Genomic DNA, 18148 nt, shown 5'->3' with positions numbered 1-18148 from the left:
GTGCAGTGGAACTGACAAGGTAGCTATACAGTCCCTTCTGTCCTTAAAATCTATGATTTTCTGAATGTCATTTTCTCTAATATAACACTTTACTGTCACAATGCAGTAACTTCAGTCTGATTTTTTTTTTTCTGTGTTCTGTTACGTTTTGTTTGCTGGCTTTGCATTTTTTTGTTCCTTCTCTTTTTGGGTTTGTTTTTTGTTTGTTTGTTTGTTTGTTTGTTTCGTTCTTCCTTTCTTTTATTCCAGGAATTGGTCAAGGGGTTCCAGTGGTTGCCCTTATTGTGGAAGGAGGTCCCAATGTTATCTCTATTGTTCTGGAGTACCTGAGAGACACTCCTCCTGTTCCTGTTGTGATATGCGATGGCAGCGGCCGGGCATCTGATATCCTTGCGTTTGGTCACAAGTACTCTGAAGAAGGAGGGTAAGTCACTTCATAGTGTGTTTTCTTTCTTCGTCCACAGGTTCAACTTGATGGTAAGAAAGGGCCCAGGAAACTATTAGCAATATAGGGGAAAAGCGATGACTTCCTCACGTGACTGTTTCCATCATCAACACAGGTGAAATACTGAAGGTATCCAGATTAGAAAAGGGAGAGCTAAAGCAGTGCTATTGACATCTGGTCAGACACACCTGCTCAAGCATAGCCACGTAGAGTCAGTTGCCCAGAACTGTGTCCAAATGGCTTTTAAATATCTCCAAGGATGGAGACTCCACATATCTGGACAACCTCTGCTAGTGCTCAGTTAGCCACACAGTAAAAAAAAGTATTTCTTGATGCTCAGAGGGAACGTCCTGTGTTTCAGCTCTGCCCATTGCCTCTGGTCCTGTCACTGGGCACTTCTGGATAGAGTCTGGCTCCATCTTCTTTACACCCTCCCTTTGGGTATTTATATTCATTGGTGAGACCCACTCTGAGCCTTCTCTGCTCTGAGCTGAACAGTCCCAGCTCCCTCAGCCTATTCTCATATGTGAGGCAATCCAGTCCTTTCATCATCTCTGTAGCCCATTGCTGGATGCTCTCCAGTATGTCCATGCCTCTCTTGTACTTGGGAACCTAGAACTAGACACAAGACTCCAGGTGTGTCCTTACCAGTGCTGAAGAGAGAGGGTCACCTGACCCCAGGATACCATTAGCCTTTGTGGTTGCAATGGCACATTGCTGGCTCATGTTGAACTTGGTGTCCACCAGAACCCCAGGTCCTTTTCTGCCAAACACCTTTCTTGCTGGGAGGCCCTCACCATGTACTGGTACATGGGGTTGCTCCTTGCAGTGCAGGCTGCTCATGACGCTCATTGGAAAATACTGGAGCTCTCTTGGCCCATACTCTTGTGGCTGCCTTTGCCTTATCCTTAACTGGCACCAGCAGGCACCCTTGAAGGGTTTGCAGGTGTTCTGCAGTGATTGTGAACCTTGTTACCAGAAGCCTCCAAAGTAAAACCAAGAGTCTGCTGCTCGGAGTGGGAAATAAAGAATAAAGAAGGATTTAATAATTTGAAATTGGAATGAAAACCTCCTCTGATTCTTATAACTAAGCACTATTTCATGCTTTTTGCCTAAGTAGCTGCAGTAATTTCTGATCAGGATTTACCAGGAAGGGACTGATTTATTCTTTTATCTGTTAGAATATGTGAACATACGTATTCACACCTACAACAGGATTGTGTAAATAATGAAAACTAAATCCATAAACACTGGGCTCTAGACCAAGTGCTATTATGTGGTGGTTTGTTTGGGTTTTATTCTTAAATATATGTAATCATGTGCTTATTCAGTATTCAGCCTAAAACTCCTACTGGGAACAAGATATTTTTCCACAAATATTTAAATCTGTTTTATATTCAGGTTCATACATAATCGGTGCTGAATCTGGGATAGATCTGAATGTGCCAGGTTTCATCTGAAACATTGAGAAGCTGTTTCTCTGTTTTCAGTGACCTCACTGTTAACTTATTTAACTTAACCTTACACATGTTTTATTCCTTTGATTACTATGTACCTATACAGTTTCCATCTACCTTGTTCTGATATCTTAATGAAAAAGAATATAGCAAGAAGAGAATGAATGCAGCTTATTTTGATATATAAAGGGGATATATAAGACAGAAAGAGACTTTTTACAAGGGTCTGTAGGGATAGGAAAGGGGAAATGGCTTTAAGATGAAAGAGGGGAGATTTAGATTTAAATATTAGGAAGAAATTCTTTACTGTGAGGGTCATGAGACACTGAAACAAGTTGCCAGAGAAGCTTTGGCTGCCCCATCTCTGGAAGTGTTCCAGGTCAAGTTGGATGAGGCTTTGAGCAACCTGGTCTAGTGGAAGGTATCCCTGACCACAGCAACAAGTCACACTAGATAATCTTTAAAGGTCCCTTCCAACACAAACCATTTTAATATTCTGTGGTTCAATTTCATCACCACAAACTCCTACCTGTAAGAAAAGCAAGTGATAGAATCACTAGAGGCAGAACAAGCAAGTAATTTCTTACCTGAGATGCCAAAACCTGGCTTTGTGAAAGCTTTTATTCTCTGTTATTAGGGGTCTTCTTTCTGTGGTGGTGCCATTCTAGATGGTACCTGCAATTCTATCAAATAGCATAATTATTTTTTCCTGTGTACCTTGCTCTAAATAGAATGCACTAACTATGAAATTTGAAAAGCTAGCTAGTGAGAATTCTGTGTTTGCCCTGCTTCAGAAAAGAACATTTTAAAATGCAGTCATATTTTTAAGAAATATTAGCACTAGTAAAACACCAATATTATTTACATTCATAAAAATGTTTTACCCAAATGCATTAGACTTTAGATACAGATTGGGTACTTTTCCCCTTCTGTAACTTACTTTTAAATAGTGCTTAACAATATGAGGAAACTACTGACTAATTGGCACATTAACTGAGTTCAGCTACTAGCTTGTTCTTTTAGATGGAATCTAAGTAGGTTATACAAAACTGCGTCTGTTAGACTCTAAATCAGTGTAGCACATCCAAATTGCATGCAGAATTTAATTCTGTCATCCACTGTGCAATTACAGTCCAAAGTCAAAAACCTATTTTTATTCTGGCTGCTGGCTGTGAAGCTGGGTCTTCTTCAAGACCCACTATATCTTCCAGCTGCTGTGCACTGAATATCTGCTATAAATCAGTCAAAAACCACTTAACGCATGGCAGCAACAGACTTAACAATTGCAAGTTGGTATTACTATGCTGTTTTTTCAGTGTCTTAAATTCTCTCTCATTGCTGACCAATACGGGTTCATTTTCTACATACAAGAATGTGAGTATATGTGTACTAAGCACTACTGTGAATTTTCAAGTTTATTTGAAAATTTGTTTCAGGGGGAGGGAGTGAAGGGGAACTAAATCTGGAGGTGAAGGAGGACTAAGTATAGCTCTCTGCTTGAGTGTGGTGCCAGCACATCCTCTCTGAGGGATCTCAGTGTTGAAGACCTGCGTATTTGACCAACAGGTCCTTTTGTATCATGTTTCACAGAATTTTGACGTGCCTGCCTTCCTTTCTTGTCATTTATCCTTCCTAATTGATTTCACATCGCAGAATAATTAATAATCTTTTATATTATTCAAGGTGCAGTACCCTTTGTGGTGCGGTACCTCTCAAGGTGCAATGCCAATATACGTGTGTCCTTGAAAAGAGAAGAAACAAGCTTGCAATAAAGCCTGATTATAGGCTTTCCTCATGAAAAGGCAGACATTTCACTCACCTAGGGCAGTCTTCAGGTGCATATTGTAAATGTAAGTCTGCCTGCACTGCCTTGCAGGAGGTGCTGCCTGCAACTATGTGATGTACTGAGAACAGGTCAGAAGGAACTGTGAAGCATACCTTGAAGTAAAGATGTCTTTGGAAGTAGATCAGTTTTGAGGCCTCAGTGTCTCATCTCTCTCATTGAAGTTCCAGGGGGAAAGCAAGCCAGATAGGTCATTTCCCACTGAGCTGAGGTTTCAGCACTATCAGTAGCAGAGACGCAGAATTAACACAGGTGGGGTTTTTTAAGTTTACATAACTTTAATATCAGGGACTACATGTTGCCCTGGTCTGAAAGGTCTTAAGAATGTACAAGGTGGCTACATTTCACTACGAGCAAATAAAATTCTACTGAGAATTTTAAGCTAAGTTTCCAGTATTTTTTACATCTTAATGACAAATGAACTATGTACATGGGATAACCTAGATAAGAAGGTGTCTTAAATGCAACCTTCCTCATGGTGAATTGGAAGAATTATTTGGCTGCTCATCACTGTTGGCCCTAATTTAAAGGTCAGGTTTTCCAGGCTGTGAAGCACTTCACTTAACTTCTTGTTTACTTAGAAGTCGAAAATGTGTTGAACAGTGTTGAGAGGTAAGATCTTATGATGAATCATAAACGCTCAAATTTGGTCCCTTCTAAGCCCTAAGCAAGTATACTAGTTATTAATAACTCTTCTCCGCATAAAGCCAAAGTATTTTTGACAGTATAATGGAGGATGCCTTCTTATTTTATTGTCTTGCATAAAAGCACAAGCTGGAAATAAAACAACTGTAAAGTGCAACTATTTATAGGCTTGCTTAGCAGGTTTTAATCCTCAGAGATTTTTTTAATTAAACACAGAATTTAAAATGAGAAAAATCAAACACTAAATTAAAACTGTGTCACTTCTTAGACAAATGTTTCGTTACAGAATGAGAAATGACTTGAGACATTTGAATGCAATCTCCAAGCTCAGTTTGTAGCATATTAACTACTCCATCAGTTTTACTCCTGCAAGCATGAGACCCTTAAGGGGTTCAATTCAATGCCATAAAAATGTATTTGTTGTGTAGTATTCACAAGGGAACATAAAATATTCTCTGTGCCTTAAATGAACATCCTCATATAGGATCACTAAAGATTACCTTTGGATTGATCTGTCTCTGCAATCCACTGTGGCATAGCTTTTAGACTTCATAACTGAAGTATATTACTTAAATCTCTTTTTTTTTTCTAATAGGGAAAATATAGGTATTTTTCACTTCAAGCAGAAGGAATTATAATGTAGGTATGATGTGGATCTTCTGTATCCCCTATGGTGTGCACCATATTATGGGACATATTGGGTTCTGTAACAACTGAATTATTTTGTAAGATTATTTTCACATTGCAGATTTTTATATCATTACTTTTCTCTTGTAACAAAGTACTTTGAAAATCAAAATCTGGATAGAAGAATGTAATTTCTTTTTTGAAATACAATCATTTCTCTTTTGGTGAAGGGACAACCATTTAATAAACATACTGAGGGAACAGTGTAGAAGAAAAGCTTCAACCAGTGAAAAGCTTCAAATTAAGCTGATTCCTCATAAAAGAGCCCAGAAATCATCCCTGTTTGAATGGAACAAAGCATTACTGACATTATTTTCTGTTGCTACTCAAAAAAAAAGTGCTATGCAAAATATGTGAATTTAAAAAGTATGAAAAATTCAGTCACTCCCACAGAGTTGCACAGCTGTGTCTTATTTGTAATTCCAATGGAAGAAAATATCAGTGGAGCCTCTGGTTGTTTCTTGCATATGGTGTGATTGTCTAATGTGTAAATCATAATTAAAACAGAAATCCCCTAAGCTTCTCATAAAGAAGGGTAGGGAATAGCTTTTACTTCACACTGGTATTTTATGGATATATTTTCTTTATCCTGAATAAAAAGAATTAAAAAAAAAATCATAAATGAAAAGTTAGAAACAGACCATGGGCTGTTCATTGAATTGTTTTATTTAGAAAATTTCAAAGTATTTTGATAACAATAAGTTTATAAAAATCTATAATGAACTTGCATTTTGAAACTGAGTTACAGCACAGTCTTTACAAATCTCTAGTACACTGTACAACTCCAGTACTAAAAATCTCTGGAGAAAAAAGTCGAAATAATTTAGGGAGCTGGCTATGAGCCAGATCTTTCAAATCCTTTCCGATGTTCACTACAACATCTTATGCCATGAGTTTGAATGACTGTAATGTTATTGAGGGGAGTGTCTATTATCTCTGTTACTTAAAAAAAATTTCTTTCTGAGGAGGGAGGATGCCAAAATGCTGTCATCTGTCTCTTCTGCATTGGCCATAGCAACGAAGGGAGTTTTGCTGTGCTGTTTAATCTTCTAGCAAATCTTGGCCAGAAATAAAATGTCACTTCACTTACTTTGTCAGTTCAGTGTTTTTAAGTGACCTCTCCTGATGGATCCAAGACATGTTTCTTCCTTTCTTCCTGCTGTAAGGCCATACAGATCAGTTCTGATAATCTGATGCATCAAAACTAATGTTGGCATCTTCTTCGGGGGAGGGGTTGGGGGGAGCGGGGAAGAGAACAGAAGAAAACAGAACAAAAAAATCCCACAAACAAACAAAAAAAACCCCACTGTAATAACAATTATAAGTAATGATTTTTCTGAAACTAAATGTAAATGTATAAGATCTATATAGCTCTACATTTCATTTAGGGAGGAGCAAGTTACCTGAAGCATTGGTTCCATGGAAAATTTAGTGGAATTCAGGGAATCATGCCCCAAAACAGGACTTGGATGGTATGTTGCAAAATATTTTCAGAACTGAAGCCTAGCAGAAAGATGATAAAAATACTACCTTCATCTAGCACTATTCAGTTTTGTTAGGGTGGGAGTATGCCGTCTTTGGAGGAAGTTATAATCATAGAATTTCAGTCTGGTAAAGTGTGTGGCCAACAATCTCCTGCATTCTAGGTTAGACATCTCATCACAAGACTCAAGGAGCCACCTCTTTACCCCCAAATCTAAAACTAGGAATCTGTGACTAAAAAATGTGTGCTAAAGTTGTATGTGTAACAAACGTGATTGTCTTTGCACAGTGGATAAATCATCTCATCTCCCTGCCTGCAAGTCCCAGTTATTTTGCTCAGAGTGCTCTATGAAGTTACTTGTTTAATATGCATTAGATTTGGTGTATGCAACATAGATTTAGCCTCTAACAGCCTGGCATGGTTTGTATTTGTCCCAGCTGGGTTACCCAATTGAGAACTTTGATCTGATACCTTCTAACATTTATAGATTCCTAAGGAGTAAATGTGAAACTGTCTTGATATGACTGATTTCAGTTTACACAAAGTTTAACTCAACTACAACTACTTTATCAGAGAACTTGCTATTGTTGTTTCTGGTTTTGATTACAGTCACTTCAAGTTTTTGATCTCACAAAGACATTAAAAAGGTGTGCTGTAGAACTGCAGACCAATAAGATGTTAAAACAAAAAGTACTTAGTAAAGCTAGAAAACTGTGTACATCAGATGGTGGCAACAGGAAGTTTCTCAGCAGTGGTGCTTCAGCAGATGTTTGCCCTGTAGTTAAGGAAAAACTTCTTCATACTTTTTTATTCAAAAATCTCCGAATCTTTCACATGGAGCTTGTTCTACATGCTATTTAATTTTATGATATGACAGTTTCTGATAGCTTTAATTTAGGAAAGTGATGGCTGCTTATGAAGCCTCAGGACTTAATTCCGCTTTCAGTCAGTGCTTATGAAAGCAAATTTCTCTTGCTTTCTGTGTGTATTAGGCTGAGAGAGAGCCAGTTTCTGAAATGAAATTTCAGGCTTGGATTCTACACTTTTTTTTAAGGAAATTGAATTGTGATGAGAAAACAGGATTATTTTCAAGTCAGGATCTTTGGAAGTGTTATCTGAAGTTCTCTAATTTCAGATTCTTCCAATTCCATGTATTCTTTCATATACTTTTCAGACTTCTTCATTTACTTCATTTTCACATGTCATTTCCAAAGGAAATCAGAGCATTATTTACATCTCATTTTAGATTCTCCCATTGATGTTCTTAGCGATTAACCTCTTTTTACTTTCTTAGTGTGAAGAATGGAAAATTCCGTAGTTCTGAATCACTTATATTTACAGTGATAGCACCCTTTTGTTTAAGAACAGTCTTCTTGATTAAAGCAAAGTTACAATTTATTTTCTTTAAGGAGCATAAAAAAGGGGCTTCAGAATTTATATTGTATATGACCTACTAATCTGCAAATCAAAGTAATGGTAGTGTTTTTCATAGTGTCAGCCTTTCCCAGTTGATTTCTTTTTAGCATGGAGCAAATCTACATTTCTACCTGTGTTCTCACATGTTTTTTCATGTTCCCATGCACTTGCAATGTCCATACTTCTGTCCAGGAGGTCAGCTTGTTTTTCTTATAACCCACACACAGAATGTCTTCTGCTTTCAGCTCTCATTGTTGCCCACCAAGAGGATTGGAGGTTTTAACTCATAGTATGTTGCCTTTTGATGAGGGAAGCAGGTAATGGTGTGGGGAAGGAGTGCTTACACATTGAGTAAATTTACTTACATAGTGCAGTAAATTTACTGCATAGTAAATGCAGTGTTATTACCCCTCAGGTATCTCAGGAAAAAGCACCTGTGGGGCTGTAGTGCTCCTTAGTGAAAAGAGGAAATGCAGAGGTAGACTCTCAATTCGAGAGGAGTCTGTAATAAAGTAGAAGACAACAGAAGCCAGGCATAGAAAGAACAGTGATCCACAGCATGGTCTAAAATCCCATGTAAACTCATTTTAGTCCAAACACATTGATATATGCCTTACAAGTTTCTTTGTGAGGTGAAAGCCCTACTCAACAGGGATATTTACAGTCAAAGTCAAATTTAGAGAGCAGAGAACATATGCACTCCCTATGCTAGGCCTTCTATATTGTCCTATGCAGCTGTATACCTCTTTCTCATTACTATTTTTTGTCTCTCCTAATGACATGTTTGCTGTAGGTATAAAGACTAGATAGTTAAATCATATTTGAAATTCAGTTGTGTAATGAATATCCTGCAGTCTCATTTGGGCTTCCTTGCTGCACAGAAGTACAGGCAACCTTTACCAACAGTATGAAATAAACAGGGGTTTACTCATTGCTTTCCAAGAGCAGCTGCCATAAGCTAACAGTGACTTTTAGATACTATGCTGATTCTAATAATTCTTTGCAGTTGCTACAGGGCTAAATCTTTGTTTATCTTCTGTCATGGAATATGAGTCATGAAGATTCCCTGATTTTCATTTCCTGAGATGATCAACAATGACTTAGTCTGTAAAATTTTCTGACTTAGTGTTTCAATTTGAAACACTCAGTTACAATTTTTATGTGAGAAAAATGCTATAGTGTAGAAACTTTCATACATTAAAGAATACATGTTCTAAATTGGAGCAGACTGATTTTTAAGACATTAAGAACAGCAGTGTTTTCACCCAGAACAGCCCTAAGGAACAGGCTTTTTTGATAGCAGAAGATCAAGTCCAAGTGCTAATATTCCATGTAATATTACTATTTATTTCTACTGTTGGGCCATTCTTTGCAAGTACTGACATTAGAACTGAGGAGGAATATAAAAATGGTTTCTCTTTAAACTCCTGGAAGATCAGTATGAACAAAAAGCAAAATGGTTTTTTTGAGTGGACTCAGGAACAGAGTTTGTTTTCTTACCTGCTCCTGTGCAGCTTTAGTAAGGTGAGATTGTTGGGATATTCAAGCTAAAATCAAAAACACAACACAAATGCTCTTAGTTTCATAAAATCAACCATGAGTTGAATTCTTACTGATAGAAAGAGTTCTTCATTCACCTAAGTGTTTTTCTCCCTCAAATCCAGACTGTCAGTATGGTTCTGGTTTTTGTTAGGAGTCTCCACAGAGCTAATAGTTTGAATGACCTGTCATGCAATAGGTAGCAACTGAAGTAAAAACTTTGGAGATGAGGGACCCTAACATGATCAGTGTGTTTTTCTAGAACACTGTTTCCCAAATTTTCTCTGATGGTTCCAGCAATTCTTGTCCTTCAGACCTGTGCAAAACAAACTGCAGTGGTTGTTGTCTAACTCTTACTTGGTTGATCCTTTGCTGAAATTGCAATGTTCTCTCGTGTCTGTTTTTCTAATTTATGTTTTCCTTTTGAATTTCAGACTTATCAACGAGTCTTTAAGGGACCAGTTGCTAGTTACCATACAGAAGACTTTCACATACACCCGAACCCAGGCACAGCACCTCTTCATTATCCTCATGGAGTGCATGAAGAAGAAGGAGCTGGTATGTTCACATTTTTCTTAAGTGCAAAGAGAGAGCTCAGGGCATTGTTCTTATCAATATTTCAGGTGCCTGTTGAGGGGTTTCACAAACTCTGTGATCCGGAGACTCTAAAAAAATTATTATACAGTGCTGACTTTTGTTTGCTTTAATCTGTATTTTTTCATTTAAAGTGATAAATCAAACAGATCTGTTCCTTTGTAAATTCCTCTAGATTTCTTTGACAGGATAAAGTCCAGTTAGTAGAGTATGGGTATTATTACTGTTCAGTCATCCTCAGGCTTATCATGTTTAAAATTCTACCTAATTCAACTACAGAAAACCTCATAAGGAAGCATAATTGTTTATCTTTTACTGGTATCCTATTTTAATGGTGCTGTAGAATTCACAGTATTACTAGGGCTATTAATTTATTATTGAGATGTGTAACACAAGAAGAAAACAGCTTGCCTCCAAGACTTCTATTCTGCAACAGCAAGGCTATCCCTTTAAAGCATGCTTATACTGTCTTGAGAAACACAAGATCTTTCAACAATTTCAGGGAGCTCCGTAAGGCTGCTTTTGCAGAAGTATTTTTGGAGCAAAATCACATTATAAAAAACCTGGGATTTAGTTCCCGGGGTTTCAAACTGATTGAATAGATGTGCTTCAATTCTGTAAGTTAATCTTTCTACTAAGCTTTGTTCTCAGTTCATATCATAGCTTCCTGGAATTCCAAGCTGATGAGAGTCTGCAACACTTAGTGTAGGGTAACACTCAAGGGGAAATACTAGCTCAGAAGTTTCATCTTCTGAAACTGAGGTTTTGTGACTTCATCTTCTGCAGTGCCTTTTAACTTAAGTTGAAAATATGGCATAGAGTAACTAATACCACTGGAGGAGAATGGGGAAAAAGAGTTACGAAGCATTAAAAAAAAAAAAAAAAAAGGCTGCCCTTCTGCTCAGAACTTTGCAAAATATAAGACACTTCTTTATAGGGTTTAACTTGCCAAAAGCATAGTGTTCTGTTCAGTAACCAACAGTTCATGCTTCCATCAAAAACTGGTCAGCCTTACTCATTAGTCATTAAATTACTGTAATTTACATGTATCACAATGACCTGGCATGTTCTTGGGACAGTGGCAGAAAGGAGAGGATCCTCAAGACAACTTCTGATGGAAGACATGGCAGCAGCATACAGTTTCACTGTGCCATTGCAGTGTAGATGGTTCATGATACTGGACAGCTGTCCCTGCTGCCTTCTTCCTCCCACAATCAGAATTCGAACTGTATAGCAGCCTTTAAACACCCTTTATCTATTCACAAGCAGTCAGTGCAGCCCATAAGGTATAGACTAGTCCCTTCAATCTTTTATGCCCATGTCTGTTACTGTAAATAATAACAATAACAATAATAATAACAGTAATATGTACATGTAGGACTTACTTGTGAACCAGTGTTCTGCATAGAAACATAAAAAAATATTTAGTGATAGAAGATGGAAGAAAGGAATGACGAAGTGAGGAAGGGAGAGAGGGAGAGCAAAAGGCAGGGACCAAGGAAGTCAAGAAGGAGAAAAGGCACAAAGGTAGAAGGTAGGAAGGAACAAGGAATAGAAAGTAAAGGCAGACACTGCCTAATCCCAGAACTGGTTGTCAGGCTTTGAACAAGTTCTGCTACTGCAAAGTTAACTGTGAGGATTTTATCTGCAGTATTCACATCAGGACTTCTATTCTGAGCAAAGTTGTGCATTTGTTACAAGTTTCTTTGCAGAAGTGTAACCTCTTTCACCACTGATATTCTTTATCTCCAAGTCTTGTAAAGAGCTATTAGCCAGGAGATGGTTGGCCCAAAATTAAGTATTCTGATTCTGAATTTGTACCACTAACCCAACCATATGTAAAGACAATACAGTAAAACAAGTGTTTCTCTCTGGTGCCTTAGTTGTATTCAGGGTGTTAATTTTAACATGCAAGAAAGATTTTTATGTCTGAGGTGTGGTTGCTAGGCTAATGGTTTCTTTTAAGGCTCATGACCTTATATATGAATGTAAAAGAAAGAATTCCCAGGAGTGAGTGCTGACTTCACAGGTTCTACAAAGCCAAGTGTTTCATATTTCCGCACTTGTCCCAGCCCTGGTCCCTCCTCAGGCTTGACCTTCTGATTTGGCTATATTTATGATATGACATACACTGCTTGATCAACTGACTTCACCATTAGTCTGATCTCACCTCTACCTGAAAAAACAAATAGAAGGAAGATTCAAAAGATTGTTGAAGAGAGCTCAGCAGCAGCCAAATTGATCATGGCTGGTCATGGTCAGTGTGCCTGACTGTCTGACTTTGTGGATGCTGAATTCGTAAACAGTGCGGGAGAGGCTTATCATATTACGGTGATACTAAAAGTTAACTGCAAATGGGGTACAGGCAGGAATATGGTCTTACAGTAAGGTAAGAAATACAGATGAATCACAGATGTGGAAAGAGAAAATAAAGTGCAAGTTAACCTCTGGAAAGATAAGAAAAGACTATCTTTCAAGAAAAACTTTTCCTACTCTACCTACTTAGAATTCGAAAAAAGACTGGCATCTCTTTTATACGTTTGACATAAGTGTGGTAACCAGGGAAAAAGCATAATCATAAGAAAAATTACCCACTTCACAGAACATCAGATTTTTCAAGTTCTGACATTTTGGACTTCACTCTTAAAGAATGGGTTTTGAATTGTATGCCCAGGGAGCATCATTATTATGATGTGCAATGTTCCATTTATTTGATAAAGTTTATTTGTCGAATAAAGTCTGAGTACACAAGCTGCATGATAAGGTGAGGCCATGACAAAGAAGAGATCTGTTAGGTTTGCAAGACAGAGGAGATTCCACTTCCTCATTTAATGAGTAGTTTGATTAAATCTTAAACTTAGCCATGTTGTTACTGCAAGCATCAGAGTTTACATTCAGAAATGTATTTTGACTGAGGTGCTTAATGAAGTCTGTGTTATAAAAATGTGTTTAAGATGAAGTAGAATATACAGGACTGTGTGTATAACCATAGATTACAAGAATAGGAGAGTATTTTGTATATAATTTATGGAGATTCTCTACTATCACATTTACAAAGAATTTTTTTAAAAAGTGCCTAAGGGAAGAGCACAAAGTTCCTAAAATAGGAGCATGAAGGCTCACCAAAGCTGAGTGGGCAGGGGGCAGCTTTGTAAAGTCCAGTCCACATATTTTCCACCATGAATATTTTTTCTGCATGTTCCCATCCATGTAGCTCACGACAAGCTGGAAGAGGCCATTTGATGATAACCTTGCCTGCCACACAGGGAAGGGGGGTGTGTGTGGGAGGGAATGTACTTCCTAATATCCAGTCTAAATCTCCCCTCTTTCATCTTAAAGCCATTTGCCATTGTCCTGTCACTAACTTGCAGCTCTGGTGCTGTCATATTAAACAAAGCAGGTGTCATGCTGAAGTAGCTGGGTGCATTTAGCTCAGATCAGGACAACCTGCATCATGAAGGTGCTTGCTATTTACTCTTGTTTTCTCTCAAACAGCAATGGATCCAAACTGTCAGAAATGCACAGTGCATAATCATGCTAATACAGGTTTTTGACTCAGCTTATTGGTTACTTACCCAAAATACTGGGAAGCTATTGGGTAATTTAGCAGTTTCTTTTCTCTTTTGACTATGAATAAGAGCTATTCATCTTCAGTGTTTTCAGTTTTGTCTGACTGAAAAGTCTGGTGTAAACCTGCCATGTTTCTGGAAGACTTTTACTGAAAAGAGCTTGACTTGATCATATACTGGCTGCAAAAAACATTGTACCGTGCAGCTGGATGTGCAGGCTCAGTGAATTTGTATGCTAATTAAACACCATCTGCAACTGTTTATTAGCATACACATAGATATGCTCCAAATTAAATATTAGCTAAATCAGATGGACTTTTAAGAATTTACCAGCAAATTGTCACTTCATTTCTTTGGCCCTTCCCAAAGTTTAAAAAGATCATTCTGATCTATGTTTTTAAAGAAAACTGGCTTCTAAAATGAAAACAAAAACTATTTCAGCTGTGATATTTAATGATGATGGAATCTTTTCTATAGAGGAGGCAGAAGGGGGCATGGTGATTTCTTAAACAGTAAAAGCCAGCTGTAGTTCCTTCAGTATAGATGCTGTGAATAGCATATAATTTGGCAGTAGAGATCTGGAGCAGGAAAGCATCATGTAACGACTGGCCTGCTGGTTGCTGAAGGAACTCCTGTCTCTGTCATGGAAACACTCTGTGAGATTTCCAGCATAAAGTGTACTGATAGAAGTGCCAGGATCCTTCAGCAGTGACTGTAGCAACTCTCCTAATTTTGATGAAGGTTAAATCTCCTATCCAGTCAGTGCAAATTAGTAGGATTAGTCAAGATGTAGGCACTGCTTCTGTAAGTAATTGTTAAGATGAGGAGTACAGGGTAGTTTTAACTCTGCAAACCTCATTTGATTTCTTTTTGGTGAAAGGATAAAACGATATTTTGTTTTTTCAGCTGCTGAGAAGTCAGTTGAAGTTAGTTGGTCTTTGCAACTAACTCCACAAAGAATGAAATCTAACCTTAGGACCAGGTTTTTTATTTCAGTAATTCAGAGAACAAGTTTCTCAAGCAAAGCAAGCAAGAAAGATTTTTTTTAAATTTTAAAAAAAAAAAAATCTGTTTTATTACACTAAAGCCTTGAAAAGCTTTTGATCCTACCAGCTGCTTTTCAGGTGCTGCCAGATGAGGTAGAGCTTCTGCTAACAGAAAGCACAAGCAGTTATTTGGTCCATCCTGAACCTCTGCAGTGCCATCTTCAGCACAAGCCCACGAAGACCAGTATTCCTTTTGTTGCTTACTCTCTGTAAGCAGACATTTTCTGTTTAATTTCGTGCATGCTGCCTGCACGATTATCAGACAGTCATAGATAGATACTAGCACAATTTACTACAAATCTCTTCATACATATTCTATGATTAAAATTGCAGCTACAGAAATTAAATTTAGAATGTTTCTGTTCACTCTAAAAATATAGGCTTGTGAAAATACCCATTACCTCAGATACACTATTAACAAGTAGTTCTGGGAAATGCATGTAGAGTCGTTCTACAGCTGTCAATTGTACCAGTAATGAAAGTGAAGGCAAAACAGCAACTTCCACATTAGAAAATACAGACCAATTTTTGCAATCGGGGAGTTGAAAGGTTCAGTGCAGTTATAACTGCACAGTAACTCCACAATACTGTTCAGAACCTTGGCTCTGTTTTGCCTGGGAGCTGTAATTTCTTTAGTATTTCTTAGAGAATGTAATTACTATTTCTGTGGCATCAGATGGAGCATGGAAACCCATTCGTTACTGCTAAAATATCTTAGTCATAGAAGAGGAGGATTTCACTGTATGAGATGCAGATTCTGTGTAGATACAGTAGTTAACTGCAAATTTACTGACCGATAGGAATATCTTACATTAAGTGAGCTATCTTTTTCATGTATTACCTACTTAGCCTCACCAGCAAACCAGCTAGAAAACTAAGTTTGTGGCTATTTTTGCTGGTCTTTTCTGTGTGTTACCATGACATCGTTGTCAACCTAAGTACAGAATAGGCATATGCCTGCATCACGTATAGCAAAGCAACCTGAGCATCTGTGTACTGTCAGACTATTTGAAATAATGTTGCAAAGCAAAACTAGAAATTGAAGTTTAAGATGGAGCAAGAGTCCCCAGATCTAATACCAGTGCCACCCAACCAACTCACCATACTTCCTCCTAAGGTCAGCATTTTCAGTTCAGATTAGAAGACATACATAAGCTTGTAAGTCCTGCATGCATCACTGTTTAGGACAATGACTTGCAAGACATAATTTTTCCATATATGCAGCAGTGGGAATGACCAAACTGAATTCTTGCTTTCCTGAAGTAACAGAATATTAATTCTATTCATCTCAGTGATGAGCTTTTTACGTGACTCTTGGCTTTTTTATTAAACTTTCTCTTGAAAAACAATTCAGTTTTACATTGCTTAGTTTCTGTAAGAGATGGGTTACATTTAAATTATTTCACTAAAAGCCCAAAATTACATTATTTTGCTTGGCTGGTTTTTAGAGAAATTTACGTACCCAAGACCACTAGTTTAACAGACAAGCAGAGATGTTGCAGACCCAAGGTTAGGTGCCAGAAGGAGCCTGTACCTTCAAGAGTAAAACTGTGTGAGACTGCAATTTGCTGCTAGTTCTTAGTTTCCCAGAATGAGCTAGTAGGACATGTGTGGGGACACTCACCCACATAAAGACCTGAGCTAACTGAGACTCCACTGCAAAACAGAGCTCAAATGGTATGCAAACAGGTCTTACCCAGAAGGTCAAGCACACTCATAGATGGAAACTGACTCTAACCCTTCAAGTGTGTGGCATGGGTGCCTGCTTACCTGTCAGAAGAAGCGAGTTTTCTAGGGGAAATACCTTTTCTAGGGGAAAAACCCTTTTAATGAGGTTACATGGCAGCTTTGTCTACTTAAAAGCATTTTATTCAGGCTTCTCTGTGTGTGCTGGAACACATGCATGATTCTTATATCATCAGTGGAACAGTATTTGTGGGTAATAGCTGCTTTGGGACCAGTGGGATTGATAAACTGCTGTGTACTAGGTTTCAATCAGTCTTACCTCCTATTAGCTGGAGTCCAGCTGTCAGAACCTTCCAGGTGATAAAGTTTCATTATTTTATGCGCAGTGATACTCATGTCCCTTTCTACCTATTTAAGTCATGTTATGTTTTCAGAAGGGTACCTATAAAGGTAGTGTCTTGCTAATATTTCCAGGAACCTTGTCTGTAATAGAAGAGATGGAGAAAGTGAACTACATCACATTTACTCCATATTTCTTTCCTGAATCAGGGTGATGGAAGAGCTCAGAATACACCAGTATTTGAATGAAAAGGCCTATCTCATCACTCAAACTCATTTCTCTCTTGGTCACTGTTCTAAACCAGTTCCAACACTGCAAGTCTACCTGGAAACACATCTGTGTTCATCATCACAGTCTGTTGATGTTCATAGCCTTTTCTCTTCAGTTTACAGGGTTGATATTGCTGTCTTAGTCTGGAACAAGAGCTACCAATGACAAGGGAAGCAAAACATTGTCAGATGATTTTCTGTGCACCCAGATGACTCCTCCACAGCAGAATTGCTGCCTTTCTTATATGCACTGATTTTTCTCCTTTTTTTTTTTTTTTTTTTTGTTCTGTGCTTTTTAGCAGACAATGAGTTTATGGCAAATTATTGGATCAAACTACAGTTTTAATTGTTGCAGCGCTACCACAACATGGAAGGAGATGTAAAATTTAAAAACTTTGCAACCAACATTCAAACTCCTCCCCTCATATCTGTTCACTCTTATTTCCTCATAAGGAAGTCTCTTTCTTACACCTTAGAATAGCAGACTACTTAATTTAGGTTTTCCCTAAACATAATTCTCTCTAATCTTTTTATTCCCTAATTTCATTTTATTTGGCCATCCCCTTTCTTCTGCAATATTATCCATTCACTCACCTGCTCACTTTGATCTTTGTTATGCTTCTACATCAAGCAGCTTTTCCCCTGAGTTAAACGAGACTGTTCATTGCAAGAATAAAGGAAATGCTTTCCCTTCTTACGTGAACCATTTTGAGGTTTTGCATAACTCACCCACCTCCTTTAATGTTCTGTTTTATCAAACTCTCATTTTTCTTTTCAGGATAATTTTCCTGTGAAATATTCAGGTAGGCCTAGATTAGTAGCAATGGTCAACATGTACTCCGGAAAAAATTGCCTGTTTGGCAGAACCAACCCATGCTCTCAAACCATAGAGTTTCAGGTTGTATTCACAATTGCATCTGCTTTTTTGTAGAAAAGGGAGGTCCTTTGCCTGACTAACATAACCGAGATACATACAAACAATTTGTGTGTTTGTCAGAGGTCAGATTTAAATATATTAAAAAAAAAATCTGGAGATAGCAGGGGGGGGAAAAAATCACTTTGAATTAATTTTAAGTTGCCGTACATTTTCTCCTGGTGTCATAGTGAAATGATGGTCAGAAACAGCTCC

General features: G+C 37.8%; 1 protein-coding gene across 1 annotated transcript in view; it reads left to right on the top strand.

The window, feature by feature from the left end:
* Positions 1–249: 249 nt before the first annotated feature.
* The window catches only part of TRPM3 (transient receptor potential cation channel, subfamily M, member 3), a gene marked incomplete at its 5' end in the record, with an annotated part of 92552 nt that continues 74653 nt past the window's right edge, over positions 250–18148 (top strand). Inside the window, 2 exons of the mRNA XM_010010638.1 lie at positions 250–424; positions 9950–10073. Of these exons, the coding sequence (XP_010008940.1) occupies positions 250–424; positions 9950–10073 (299 nt within the window). The remainder of the gene's footprint in view (positions 425–9949; positions 10074–18148) is intronic.

This window comes from Nestor notabilis, unplaced genomic scaffold (genome assembly GCF_000696875.1).
Source record: "Nestor notabilis isolate BGI_N333 unplaced genomic scaffold, ASM69687v1 scaffold2123, whole genome shotgun sequence".
NCBI lineage: Eukaryota > Metazoa > Chordata > Aves > Psittaciformes > Psittacidae > Nestor > Nestor notabilis.
Note: the sequence above shows the minus strand (reverse complement) of the source record. Positions and strands in the feature narration are given on the sequence as shown.